Source organism: Cupressus sempervirens, chromosome 11 (assembly GCF_028749045.1).
Source record: "Cupressus sempervirens isolate cs-2001-9-10 chromosome 11, ASM2874904v1, whole genome shotgun sequence".
In the NCBI taxonomy this organism is placed as follows: Eukaryota; Viridiplantae; Streptophyta; class Pinopsida; order Cupressales; family Cupressaceae; genus Cupressus; species Cupressus sempervirens.
The window spans coordinates 559,298,187-559,311,917 of NC_143128.1; the positions used below are offsets into that span (position 1 = coordinate 559,298,187).

A 13,731-nucleotide genomic window follows, 5' to 3' on the forward strand; every position below is an offset into this window, starting at 1 on the left:
AATCGTCTTATTTCCCATAATCATGTTATTTGGTCAAGAAGGGTCTTTGTTAAGTGAAGTTGTTCGTTTCGAAAGTGTATCATGGATGAAGAGTTCACGCTCGTGCTCCCTTGGCACTCTGAGACGTGCGAGTTAATTCCCTTCCGTCTGGATTCTCTTCCCTCAGCGTATATCGGTTAGGAAATTCCTCCCTTGTTGCTTCCACCAAATCCAACCGCTGTTGAGTCTCTTCCAACAATTCCTCGGTGCTTCGGTGTCCATCGGCAATCTGCTGAAACCTCCATTTGCGCTCGCCCTGTTGTGCCAAAATTAAATTCCCTTGTGCAGTGTGTATTTCATCTTTTTCCTTTAGGTTATTCTTATTTTTGTTCAGCTGATTTCGCATTAGTCTTTATTCCTGTGCCTTCATTCTAGGTCCATGGGGCAACGACGCCAAATGTTTACCGTATGGGGTAAATAATTTAATGCATACAGACAATAGACAAGAACGTGTAACACAACAGTACTCCTTTTATTATTCACATATATGCCGAAGAGATTACATATTGCTTCCAATGATTATTACAACAATGATGCAAAGTCCATTCCGGACGGTGTACATATACCATTCCGAAGGGGTAACTCAACCGTCGTGCCCATTCAGATATAATTAATTCTAGTCATCGTCTATATAATAATTATCAACTACATGCTAATCTATCTGTTGGCTATTTTATAATTTTACCGACAACACTTTCAACGGCCAAGATATAGCTTGAACAAATTTCCACAATCATTCATAGTAGGATGCATATTTTGGATTCAATGTGTGCCAAGATATAGTCAAATTCGACCTTGAAGCTCCCATATTCCATCCACATGTTTCCAAACTGATTTAAGTGCTTGGTCAATATATAATAACATCTTTATCCTTTAGGCTTTACTTCCCATGACACATCATCTTTGATCTAAAGTCGATCATACCAACAAGATGAGGAGACATTTGGAATAAAATGACAATTGTGGCTAAAGGTTTGCATTTAGATTATAATAAAAATATAAGATAGTTCATAAAGAACACTCTCATATATTCTCGCTTTACATATAAATATGCAAACAACTTGTTGCCCCCACTTTTGTTCTTCCCATGATAAAACAAGTGAACTATAGATAGAAGTGGTATTCTTCTATTTCTCTTATGGTGAGTCTAAGTCTAGTTTTCCTTAAGCTAGGAGATCTTTATCATGTTTCCCTCATTTGCCTTTTCTTCTAATGAACCAGGTGGGTTATCCTAAATTGATGTCTCATAATGGGTAAGTTTAGTATCTAACCTGATTAAGATCATGTTCCACTCACTCACGACATAATATAGATATTCAAGGATGATTTTAAAATTCCCATTTTTTATTTTGAAACTTCTACACGAATTTTCAGTTTGCCTTCTTCTCAGTGGGTTTTGGTCCATGAAGGTGGATTTTCAATTGAATGTAAAAGTGACAACAATAATGTTCAGGAATGATCAATTTGCTTAAATAATGGTGAAAGAACCTAGTCAAAGGTGGTCCAAATTTCTTTGAAATCCAATCGATAGCTTTTATTTAATTCGCGCGTCTATGTTGCAAAGTTGACAAGTCAAATGGCTCAGAGACTAGATTCAGATCGTCAGGTGAAGACTAGATCGACGGATGGCAGTTTGAGATGAAATTATAATGGTCCTTAGAGATGTATCTTCCTAGCCATCAGATCTTTAAGATCAATGCTCGCCCCACGTTTGCAAGTGATTAAGGATAACCCACAGTTAACCTAGCGAAGCTGTGAGAAGTAACCAGAGCATTCAAATATTGAACAGTCACATAGTCACTGGTGGTTAGAGGTAATTTAGAGTTAAGGCAGTAATGGAGCGAAATAATAGAATTAAAGCTTTTCGCGTGATCGCAATTTGAGAAAATGCTAAGGAATAAATTGTAGAGGAATTTTCAGTTTGCCTTCTCCTCAGGGTTTCGGCCCATGAAGGTGGATTTTCAATCGAATGCAAAAGAGACAGCAAAAATGTTCAGGAATGCTCAATCTGTTTAAATAATGGTGAAAGAACCTGGTCAAAGTTGGTCTAACTTTCTTTGAGATCCAATCAATAGTTTTTATTTAATTTGCGCGTCTACGTTGCAAAGTTGACAAGTCAAATGGCTCAGAGATTAAATTCAAATCGTCAAATGAAGACCAGATCGACGGATGGCATTTTGAGATGAAATTATAATGGTCCTTAGAGATGTATCTTCCCAACTGTCAGATCTTTAAGATCAACTCTTGCCGCATGTTTGGAAGTGATTAAGGATAACCCACAATTAACGTAGCGAAGCTGCGAAAAGTAACTAGAGCATTCAAATATTGAACAGTCACATAGTCACTGGAGGTTAGAGGCAATCCAGAGTTAAAGCAACAATGGAGCGAAATAATAGAATAAAACTTTTTCACGTGATCGTAGTTTGAGAAAATGCTAAGGAATAAATTGTAGCGACAGTGCGAAAGACAATAAAAGTTGAGGTGAATAGTTTTCGCAAGGTCGCCAGCTAAGAAGGATTCTAGACATTTTAAGTTGTGAGTTGGTGAATATGATTACTGAATGCTTACATTTCTTCATTCGCTTGGTTAAGTGAATGAGAAGTATTATGTCAGCGATTGAGCGAAAGCAGTTAAAGGTGAAGTTATCATAACATCGTAAGAGAATGAAATGTTAAGCCTTAAACCGCAACGAGGATGCAAGATGGTCAATTTAATAGTCATCACTAGATTGTAGCCTGTTCTAGTCAAAAGAAAAAAAGGGTATGAAGTTGTGACAAAGAAAATAGAATGACACGTGTTCAGGTGGGCCCATCATATTCTACAGTCATCAAACTCTCTAGCTAATGAAATAGCACCACTTGTCTGTAATGTCCCCATTTGTTGCCAGCATTAGAATTTCAGGGATTAGCCTAATATTGGATCTTGGTAGGCTAATAAGGATGGTTAGAGGGTTTTCTGAGGGTTGATTCGTCTCCAACATTCAAGGATTTATGGATTTGGCCTTTGTTGGATATCTTTTGGACTCCATTTGCCATACTACATATAATCAGTTAGGTGTAATAGAGATGGACCATTTCTATTTGTAGAAAGTGTATTTGGTCACATGGGGAATTATGAGGAGAGATTCCTATTTCAGATGACATGACAATCAAACAAGTATTTCAAGAAATATTAAAGTTCAAGTGACTAAAGTGATTTATTTAAATATTTTGATGTTATTATAAAGTTATAAAGTCACTTTATGACAAAATGACTTAAGTGACTAAAAGATGAAATAGTCTTTTATCCCACATTGCTAAGTTGTCCGTACCTCTCCTCTTTTCGAAGTTATAAAGGAAGGCATTTGCATTGGGATTGGGACAACGAATATATGTTATTTCCTAAATCCCTAAATGGTTGCTCAAATCTGACTGGATTTTTCCTAAGGACAAAACCCTTTAAGGAAAGTAGTGAGGCTAGACGCAAACCTAGTACTCACGTTGCATATTCAGAGATAAGAGTTGAGTTGATGCATTGATTTTCAGACTATTGGAACTCCATGGCAAGTTTGGGTATTGAATTCTATAGAGTATTGGGCACATTTAGGATATCAGACAGAGCTGGGTATTATCGACAGATAATGTTGGCCGACAATCCTATAGTGGAATAGGAGCAATGACAGAATAACTTCTTTCCAATCGATCAGGACAAGGATACTAACAGGAACAAGATGTAATAAGGTGATTGCTAATCGTCTAAGAACAGGTTAGAGACTCACGGGATTGCACATGGCATTGAGGAAGCCGACTTCAACATTCACAGGCCATGGGCAGCTAGTAGGGCTGTAGTTGTATGAAATTTGGAAGATTCGAAGGGAAGTCTAGTTACAACAGGTTTAATGCAAGTTACACAACAGTAGACGACAACCTGTTTGAGTGTTTGGAAGTGAAGATGGGATGAGTTCTCACTGTATAATCAGACCTTCATATCGGCTCACATCAATAATCACGGGTCTGTTCATTATTTGTTCCTTCCGCATTTTTGGTTCTGCATATTTGTTAATCTTTATAAGACTAGAACTTTGTCACCAACATATTGCATAGTAATTTTAGATTTAATGTCATGACTGAAAACATTATCACCATTTATGTGTTCAAGTTTTTGATTCTGTGTTTACTTGAGTTTTCAGTATCATTGGTTGACATATCCATTTCATAGCATTAGTTTCAATGAAACAATAAAGTGATGTTACAATATTAATCTTTGCTTAAGGATTTGATTATGTGACAACTGTTTGACGAAATTCCTGTTAGTACAACTTCGAGATTTTTGATCAAACTCAATAGAGATCATTATAGTGGTATCAGAGCTTAATACCAAGGTTATATTCCAACTGTTGGACAAAATACCTCAAGTCCATATTTAATTCATTTTGATCAGATTTAATTCTTTACACACTTGGGCACTTTTGGTAGTTATTATAAGAAAGAACAATCTGTTTACCAACACAACTGTTATAAGCGCTAGAAAGCATTTAACCCATGGTCATAATTATGAAACAAAAATGAAAAACTAAAACATCCCACCAAAACTTTTGGACTTCAAAAAACATTAGACATTTATTTGGTGAGCATATACATTGTGGGTCCAACCCTAAATGCATGCATTCTTTCACTTTTTCCATTTGAAGTCTGGAAGGTTCATGAACCTTTAGCCACCTAGGGTTTGCTGGAAATTATTGAGTACTTTAGCCTCCATTAGTCTTCCATTGTTGCTTTTGTCGTTGAAGATATTCGATGCCAGCTTCATTTTTCTTGCAGGTGAAATTTTCTTTGCCTCAATGTTGGGTTCATTGTATGAATTCGTTCAAGACACTTCGCTGGGCATGTCAGTTGGATAAAAATTTTGCTTCTCTTGTCGCATTTCATGCGGAGAAATCTGGAATGTTTTTTGGTACTTTTTGAAGGAATACTATAGGTAATTGTTATTTCTTAGCATGATATCCTTCATTGTAAGATATATTTAAAAAATTTGAATGCATTTTGCATAGCTCGAACCATTATTTGAAGAATGAGAAAGAAAGTTAAAATTTTGTCCTTATTTCTTCTCTCTGTGCTTGCTTCTACTTCTTCTTGATACAAAACGCATATCCAAACTCCCTTTTATTGTTGATAATGATGTGTATGCAAGGTTTGCTCCTCTCATATCCAATCTCTTCACAGGCTTTGATTGCTTATTGTATAGGGTAAATGAATACTTATCACATGTAGTATAGTAAGATATAACACAGAACAAATACTTTATTCATATATGCAATATGCACTCAAGTACAATGCTTACAATAATGATTATGATGTTGCCTCAATAGTCCCTTTCGGATGATGTACATATACTTTCCTGAAGGGGTGACTCAACTGTCACGCGCCCTTTCGGATACAATTCTACCTGTCGGCTATAATATAGAATTTGTTGACAACATCATCCCCCCCAAAAAGTAAAGTCGTCTTCAGACAACAAAACAACAAAACTCAAATCAAACAACTAATTACATCAATATTTTGATACTAACAAGAGGGATGGGTCCCTAGAGTAGTAGCCGTCCCCGCCCTAATTTCATTCAGCTCTGCTTAGAGCTTATGCACCTGTGCTGTCCACACTTTCAAATCTAATTCAGTATCCATCTGGATCTCCAAGGCTGATTGCATCATTTCAGCAATCTCTCCAAGCTCTCTCTCTTTCTCCTCTGTCGGGCTAACAATGCTGCCCTCTCGGATTCCCAGGCTGCCCTCTCCGTGGCCAGCATTGTAGTCGACTCCTCCCGAGACCTCTCCGCCGCTACCTGGTCTGCCTGGCTCCTCTGAAGGGTACAATACACATCCCTCTGTATCTTGACTATCTCTTGAGTCAAAGCCTCTACGCGGCTCTCCATACCTGACTCTCGTGGTGGCCCAATCTTGTCGCATCTCTGCAGTCCCTATACTTGGCCATCCACGCGCCTCAAAACAAATTGTAAGGTCGCCGGACATCGCAATCTCATGAAAGATATCACATTCTTCAGCTCCTTTACTACTGAATCCAAGGCCTCTTATCTCTGCAGAGGCCAACACTTGGCGAGCCCGAGTGCTAGAGTCACTACATCAACAAAGAATGCCTCTCTAGCCTCTCTTGTCATTGATCCTACTAGCGCTACTGGCGGCTACTGCTGGGCTCCCATCGCCGTCTCTACCGCTTCTGCCATCTGCTCAATAGCACTATGTGGTATCCCCACAGTCTGTGTCATCGGGTGACTCTCCTCCACCTGTGTCTGTAGAGGATCTTCTTTTGGAGCTACTTCTCTCGTAGGTGTGAGAATGCATGTTGCTCACGGTGTTGGTATAGGGCGAAACCTCGTCCTCAAGTACATGCTCAACCTCTGAATTCTACTCTCTCTGTTTGGTTCCTGAGGGGATGGTAACAATGTTGTATCCACTGTAACCACTGCATCCGATCTTGCCACATCCAAGTGGACACCCGACGTCCTCACATCATCGCCTACCAGTATCTCCATCACTCCCTCTTGAGTGTTTGTCTCCTCATCAGGTACAAGTACCTTAGTCCTAGCCTCTGGTATGGTTGGCAAAACCTCTCGAGCAGGCCCATCGTCACCTCCGAAACCACTGTCACTGTTGGTGACAGATGTGCCTCTGCTAATGCCTTTGGAATGGATAGTGTCTCTGCAACAGCCTGAATCGCAACTGTAGCCAGAGTCATCACCGTTGGCTATCTGAAGTGGCCAAACCCCAAGATGTTGTGTGTACCTACTTGAACCAAGTGTGCTGTCGCTAAGAGTGCAGGCCATGGAAATCTCGATGGTGTAGCTGTAATTACTTCCACCTCCTCATCCTCGTTGGTCTCACTCTCCTCAGCAGAAGTCTCCTCGTGACCACTATCAGTATTTCGTTCATCCGGTTTGAATACTCTCTCTTTATCAGGTTCCATTCTCTTCTTTCCCTTGTCATCCCCTCCACCTTTTCTTTTGGAATCTGACGATGCTGCCTCCTCACTTATCATGTACGTGTGTAAGTCGATTACAAATCTTCAGCCTCCACGTTCCATGGATAGGGTATTTCGTTTCCAATCATGTTTCACCTTCGCTTGTACCAGCCAGCCCTGTCCAAGGATGGCACGAACCCTTTTATTTTTAACAGAATGTGCATAGAATCCAATAAAAATGGCTTCTTTCCGATGGTTACAGGCTATGCCATCAGGGTTCCTAAAGGCTTGATTCTGTGCTGATCGACGGTGAGTAATTGAAACGTAGGTGGCCACAACGTAGGTTGTTCCAACTTTTTCCATATATCCTTCAGTAATATGTTTACTCTTGACCCGTTGTCTATGATCGTGTTTGTGAGTACGGTTCCCAGGATACCCATCTCTACTACTGCCAGATGTCTTCCCGTCGCGAGTGTGAGTAGCATTGGGTCTATTACGGTCGTTCTGCTACCATCCTTTCCTATCTCTTCTGTTGCTTTCGGGAGTGGTGTCATGTTCAATATCACCAATCGCAATTGAGGTATTGTAAGAAGAAGGCCATTTAATTTCATAGGAATTTCCATTTGCATTACCTACCTTATAATATTTTGTTCTGCCAGGTTTCTCTTCGAGGTGCCAACAGTGTCTTTTGTTTGCAATCTTTCCATTTCCATTTGTTTTTCCAACTTTGTTCGTGCTTGCTGCAACCTCTTCTTTTCTTCCTCTGCATCTAGGTACATTGCCTTTTTTGCTTGCTCGCGAGTGATGGCTAGTATCTCCTCACCACATGTTTCGATGCTTAACAGGTTCATCGCCTGCTTACGACATTTTAAATCCTCATGGTCTTCTAGACCACACCATCTACATAGAAGCTGTTGCGTTCCTTCGTGGTACAGTCTGTAAAGTGCTCCTAGAGGTTGCACGCACGACATTGTATTATCGGTCATCCACTCGAGTCATGTATCCAACTTTTGCCCCCATTATTATTATTATCATTGCCACCCTGTCCATGTTGGTTCTTGTTCTGGTACCCACCTGATGTTATGTTATTATTTGTGTTCGTTCTTGCTCTTGCGGTGGACACTTCTTGCATTAGTAATACTTGCTGATGTCCTTTTGTCTTCATATTGAATGAGCATTTCTTGGTGGAATGTCCCATGATTTGGCAGATATCGCAAAACTGTTTCTTTGGGTAGGAGCCCTTTGTGTGGCCCTCCTTAAAGTCCGTACACCACAATTCCCCTTTCATCGAGTCAAGATTCTTTTTCAGATTTTTAAACACCTTCACCATCTATAACATATCCTTTTGCAATGCTCGAACTTTGTTTCTTGATTCTTTGTCGTTGCTGCTACTTTTGGAAGATGAATCGTCTGAGTCTGATGATTTTTGTTTCTTCTTTTTTCTCGTTATCTGCTTACTCTCTAGATCGATCACCCGATTATATGCATCTATGTATGACTCTGGAGGCACAATTTTCATCTTTTTCTTCAGTGTTGGTCGTAGCCCTTCAACAAACCATCTTTTCTTTAATCCGTTCGCTAGTTGGCTCTCCATTTTCCCCATAAGGTCCTTCAACCTTATTGCATATCCCTGAATTGTTTCGTTCTTCCCCTGTTTCGTACTGTATATTTCCACTACTATTTCGTTATCACCCCTTAGTATCCAGAATTCTGCTATGAATTCTTTCTTAAAGTTCGACCATGTAGTTAATTTCTGAGGATCAACATTTGAAAACCAATCAATCGCTACACCCTGTAGGGTCGCTGGAAACTATCAAATCCAGTCATCTTGGTCCGTTATAGTGTTTTCCATCCAGATCGTTTCACATGTTTTACAATGTTTGATTGGATCGATCATCCCATCACCATTGAACTTCGACAATTTTTCCTTTGGTCTTGCCATTACTACTTTCTTCTAATTCTGTGGTACTTGCTATGTACCCGTGTTGTTCTGAGTACCTGCGTTGTTATGAGTATTTGTGTTGTTTTGAGCACCCGCGTTGTTCTGCACAACCGCATTGCTTTGGACAACCACCCTACTTTGGACAACCGCATTACCTGGTGAGAAAAGATCTTCCTTAAGTGAAGTTGTTCAATTCTCTACCTGTATCCGCTCGTCGGGTGTATTGGGAACAAAGAGTTCACTCTACGCTTGTGCTCCTTCGACACTTCGAGCTGTGCGAGTTACGTGCTTTTTGTTCGGATTCTCTACCCTTGGTGTATACAAGTTAAGGAACTCTTCCCTTGTCTCTTCCACCAAATTCAATCTTGTCGAATTTCTTCTAGCAATTCCTCGATACTCCTCAGCCTGCTAGGGAATGCACTCCCTCCGTCTGTGCTCCTTCACTCCCTCAGTGTCCATTGGTAAGCTGCTGAAACTTCTATCTACGCTCCACCTATTTTGCTAAAACTAATATTTTCTGTGCTGTGCGTATCTAATCCTTATCTTTTATCTTATTTTTATCTTTATTAAGCAAATTCGGCATTAATCTTCATAACACTTCCTTTGTTCTAGGTTTTACTGGTAATGGCACCAAATGTTTACCGTACAGGGTAAACAGATACTTATCACATGTAGTACAGTAAGATATAACATAGAACAAATACTTTATTTATATACGCAATATGCACTTCAAGTACAATGCTTACAATAATGATTATGATGATGCCTCAATAGTCCCTTCTAGACAGTGTACATATACTTTCACGAAGGGTTGACTCAATCGTCACGTGCCCTTTCGGATAGAATTCTACCCATCAGCTATAATATAGAATTTACTGACAACATTGATCTCTGAAATTTTAACAATAATATCTCTTTGGCAAGATGTGGGTTTCTATAAAAGGTATTCTGAAAGTCATACCCGAATTGGGTATAGCGAAAAACATGAAGTTAATTGCATAATTTCCTTTCATTTTTACATCTCTTGGATGCCGTGACTTCTGCATTCTGTGTTTTCATAGGTATTACTTTTCTTCATGCATTTAGAATTTCTAACCCTTTTCAAGTAGAATATTTTGCAGATTTTACACTTTTAGTTGCTGGTTGTAAAGCTCACTTTGATTTTTTTAATGTATCCCATTCTACATTTTGCTTTTCAAACCTGACCTTGGTTAAACATCTGGGCACCTGAAAGTTGCATTATAGATTTGCAGAAATCTGAAGTAATTTATTCTCAGTGCTCTTCACAAATTTTGATGATTAAAAATTACAAGCATTTCACTTGAAAAAGTTTAGAATCTTTTCTGTCTGTATGCAGTTCATTGACTGAGTTTAGATGATCATGTTTGCAAAAAGAAGAGAAACCTCCATTTTCACATAATCTAATCCTTTTCTCTTCTTGTCAGTGTGTTAAATTAATAGCAATTCTTGCGGTAGAAGCACTAGTATCATTGATTTAGCTAACTCTTGACCCATCAAATCTGAATCCCCCTTGTCAATCTTACCATCTGATGATTGAGTTGTACTATATTGTAATGTTTTACAAGAAACTAAAATTGCATTCCTTGGACACTACTGGCTTTATCAGAGGAGATTCAAAATTAGCTTTGAGAGGAGTCACAATTTCTGATAATGTTATTTACCTGTTACACAACACTGCCTTTTGCTCTTTGACTTTAATGTTGATTAGCACCCATTGCTGATCACTTGCTGCTGTAGGCTGAAGAGTATGTTTCTTTGACATCTTCAAACCATTTGAGTAACCTCATTTGAGTAATCTCATAGACATAGACATCCTCCTAATCAACATGATGTAAATAGCATTTGTCTTGGTCTCATTTGCTTAACAGTATTTATGTTTGCTGTTGGAGCTTGATTAATAGATGATTTCAGCTGTAACAGTACAAATATTCACTTCTTTTTTGGAACCAGTGCTGAAGATTCTTATGCAAATGACTTGACATTCACAATGTTTATGAACTCATTATGCACATTAATGAACCTCTGAATTTTTTTATAGCTGATTGCTTGTTGCCATTCTGAAAATATTCTTTGAATCACATTGATTCACTGGTATTTCATTGCGAAATAGCTCAAGAATATAAGTATTATTGATTTTACTGAAGCTTGCTCTCTTGATGAATTTTGGTTTCTGCTGGTCAAATAGCTTTTGCTGTAGATTCAAGAAATCAAAATTGTTTGCTCTGTTTACTGTTGAAAATAACTCTTCGTACAGCCTGTTAGATCCTTTTAGCATTCCATATACCCTCTATGTATAACTCATTGCAATCCATGGCACTGCATCATGCATGCTAGATTATACAAATCTGCCCAGATAACTCATGTGTTTGTCTTTAAATGTTTGTACTTACTTCAATCTCTTTCTCATTTCACGTTGCATTTTCTGCTGTTTATGTTATGTAATTCCATAAACTGTAAGGTTTCAGGCTTTCAGCTATTTGAAAGCCGTCCCTTAAACAGTTTCATGCCTATTTTGTATGATTATAATAAAAGGTTTCATATCATGAATCAATATGTCCTTTTAATATTATATGTTTCTCTTACTGCTTTGCTATCTGTTGATCAATGATACGCTGGGCACGAACCCTTCTGGGAGCCACATATTACATCCACGTGTCATTGATCATTTATTGCACGACTCGAACAATTAGAAAATAAATTAGGGTTTAAGGTTTTGGATATGAATGCATGTGCAGGACAGAGGGTGAGTTTGTTGGCCTTTGCTTAGATAGTTTCGATCTAATTCTTCTGTTTTCACTTCCAGGACATGGAGCAGGAGCATGGAAGAGTGAAACAACGAGGACAAGTGCGCAAGAAACCAACAACATGCCAGTCATTCTAGGTAATGGCTGACACCTATGAACCCCTTTGCTTTCATGTTTTCTTGTTCCACATTTGTATTTATGCTCAATATCACGCTTTGTTTTTTTTTTTAAGAGTTAGTTTCACGGCCTGTGTGGAACATGATGGACACCTCACGAATAAAGTTACATTTTCAGAAAAGATAGTATATGATATTTGTTTTACTTCATGAAATGTTGCTCTATTTCATCATAAAATGTAACTTATATGCACAAAAAAGATTAAGTGATTACATAACCATATGCTTTGAACATAAACATTCGATAACCAATCATTTTCAGCGAGCATGGCTCTTTTTGTTTGAGCAGGTAGGTCAAATAGATAACAAGAAGTCTCAAGGGGATAAAGAAAGCTCAGAGTCCACCAAATGATAGAATAATTTATCCACCATACTCTAGCAGGAGAAAACTCCTAGAAAGGAAACTTTCACTTACTAGAAACAACAGGGAGCCAAGGAGGGCCAAAGAAGACTATTAGCATCCTCCTGACATTGAACCAGCAAAAACTGCATGCAAATTTGAGCAAAATGCTTTCACAATTTCAGAACTTGGAAAACCCTCATACCAATTGCTCTCGAGATACTTCCATATTGAAGGAATCTACTCCAAACAATCAAACGAATCCCAAATGTTGGAGTTGCCACAGAAACCCATAACCTAGGACTTGCCAAAAAGGGAAGCAAAACCAGCCACGTACACCAAGATCCATCCTCCCCACACACCAGACTAGCACATCCTAACATAAACTCCAAGGGAGAGGTGGGAGAAAGACCCTCTGCCACACACGAAAAATCCAGGGTCTAAGTAGAGAATAGGGGATGCAATAGCAATGCCCAACAACAACATACAACACATAGGGGAAAACCAGAGAACACGCAAGCTCTCCGACCCAAGATGCAGGAAAGTGCCCATACACCAACGTAGGGAAAACCCCAAGGTGGGTCTCTTCCAAAAGCTAAGGAAACAACCTCTAGGCAACTATCATGTCCCCTCCTCAGCGCTAGTGTTTTGGCGCCAGGTTAATCTATCTCCACATAAGGATAGATAAATGGCATTATCTAACAGGATGCCTACCAGTCACAATGGAGAATTAATTTTATATCTTTTAGAACTTTATTAAAGTGTGTGGAATAAAGTCACTTTATATTATAAAGTTATTTACTTTATAAAGTGGCTTTAAGTGACTACAGGACGAAAAATGTGTTTTTATCCCACATTCCTTGCTCCTTGTGTTTTCCCTCACTTCGAGGTTATAAAAGAAGAGCTTGTATTGGGATTTGGACACACACAAGAATTTATGAAGAGAAAGGATTTCAAGTTTTGGTTGCTTTGATGTGAGTGTTCTGAGACTGTGAGGACGAAACCCCTGAAGTCTGGAAACACTAAGGGAGTTGGACGTTACCCCAATCTTCCCTTATATTTCAGTTTGTGTTGGTTTGGGCAGAAGTCGGCAAAAACATGAGGTTCCAGTTTAGGCAATAAAGTAAGTACAGTTGGTCTATGCATTTGAAATGGTTAAATATAGTTGAGTAATTGTAGGTGGCTAGGCAGATAAACTGATAGCAAGATAACTCCTTTATTGGGCTGAGGAAGTGGCTAACAAAATGACCCTTGCAATATTCCTTACGTGCTGAGTTTCCCTTAGTCGGTTTCACCTTTCACATGTTAAGGAGGGAACACAAGTTATCACCGACTGAGCCTAAAAATTCTTGGGGCCACGGCACAAATACAGGGTCAGGTTTCAACATGGAGGTCTCTATTACTCACGTCCAATAGGGTGAAGATATTACGGGTTGAGGAGAAGTATTTCCACAGTCGACATTCCCAACATAGTAGATTGTGGGCCAGTTATACCAGGCCGCAGTGGCTTAATATTCT

At 39.0% G+C, this 13,731-nt stretch overlaps 1 protein-coding gene across 6 annotated transcripts in view; it reads left to right on the forward strand.

Moving 5' to 3' along the window:
• LOC149530858 (uncharacterized) overlaps positions 1-13,731 on the forward strand; it is a 188,492-nt gene that overhangs the window by 90,571 nt on the left and 84,190 nt on the right. For all 6 annotated transcript variants that reach the window (XM_089809043.1, XM_089809047.1, XM_089809046.1 and 3 more), the window contains one exon: positions 11,757-11,834. In XM_089809043.1, the coding sequence (XP_089665169.1) occupies positions 11,757-11,834 (78 nt within the window). The remainder of the gene's footprint in view (positions 1-11,756; positions 11,835-13,731) is intronic.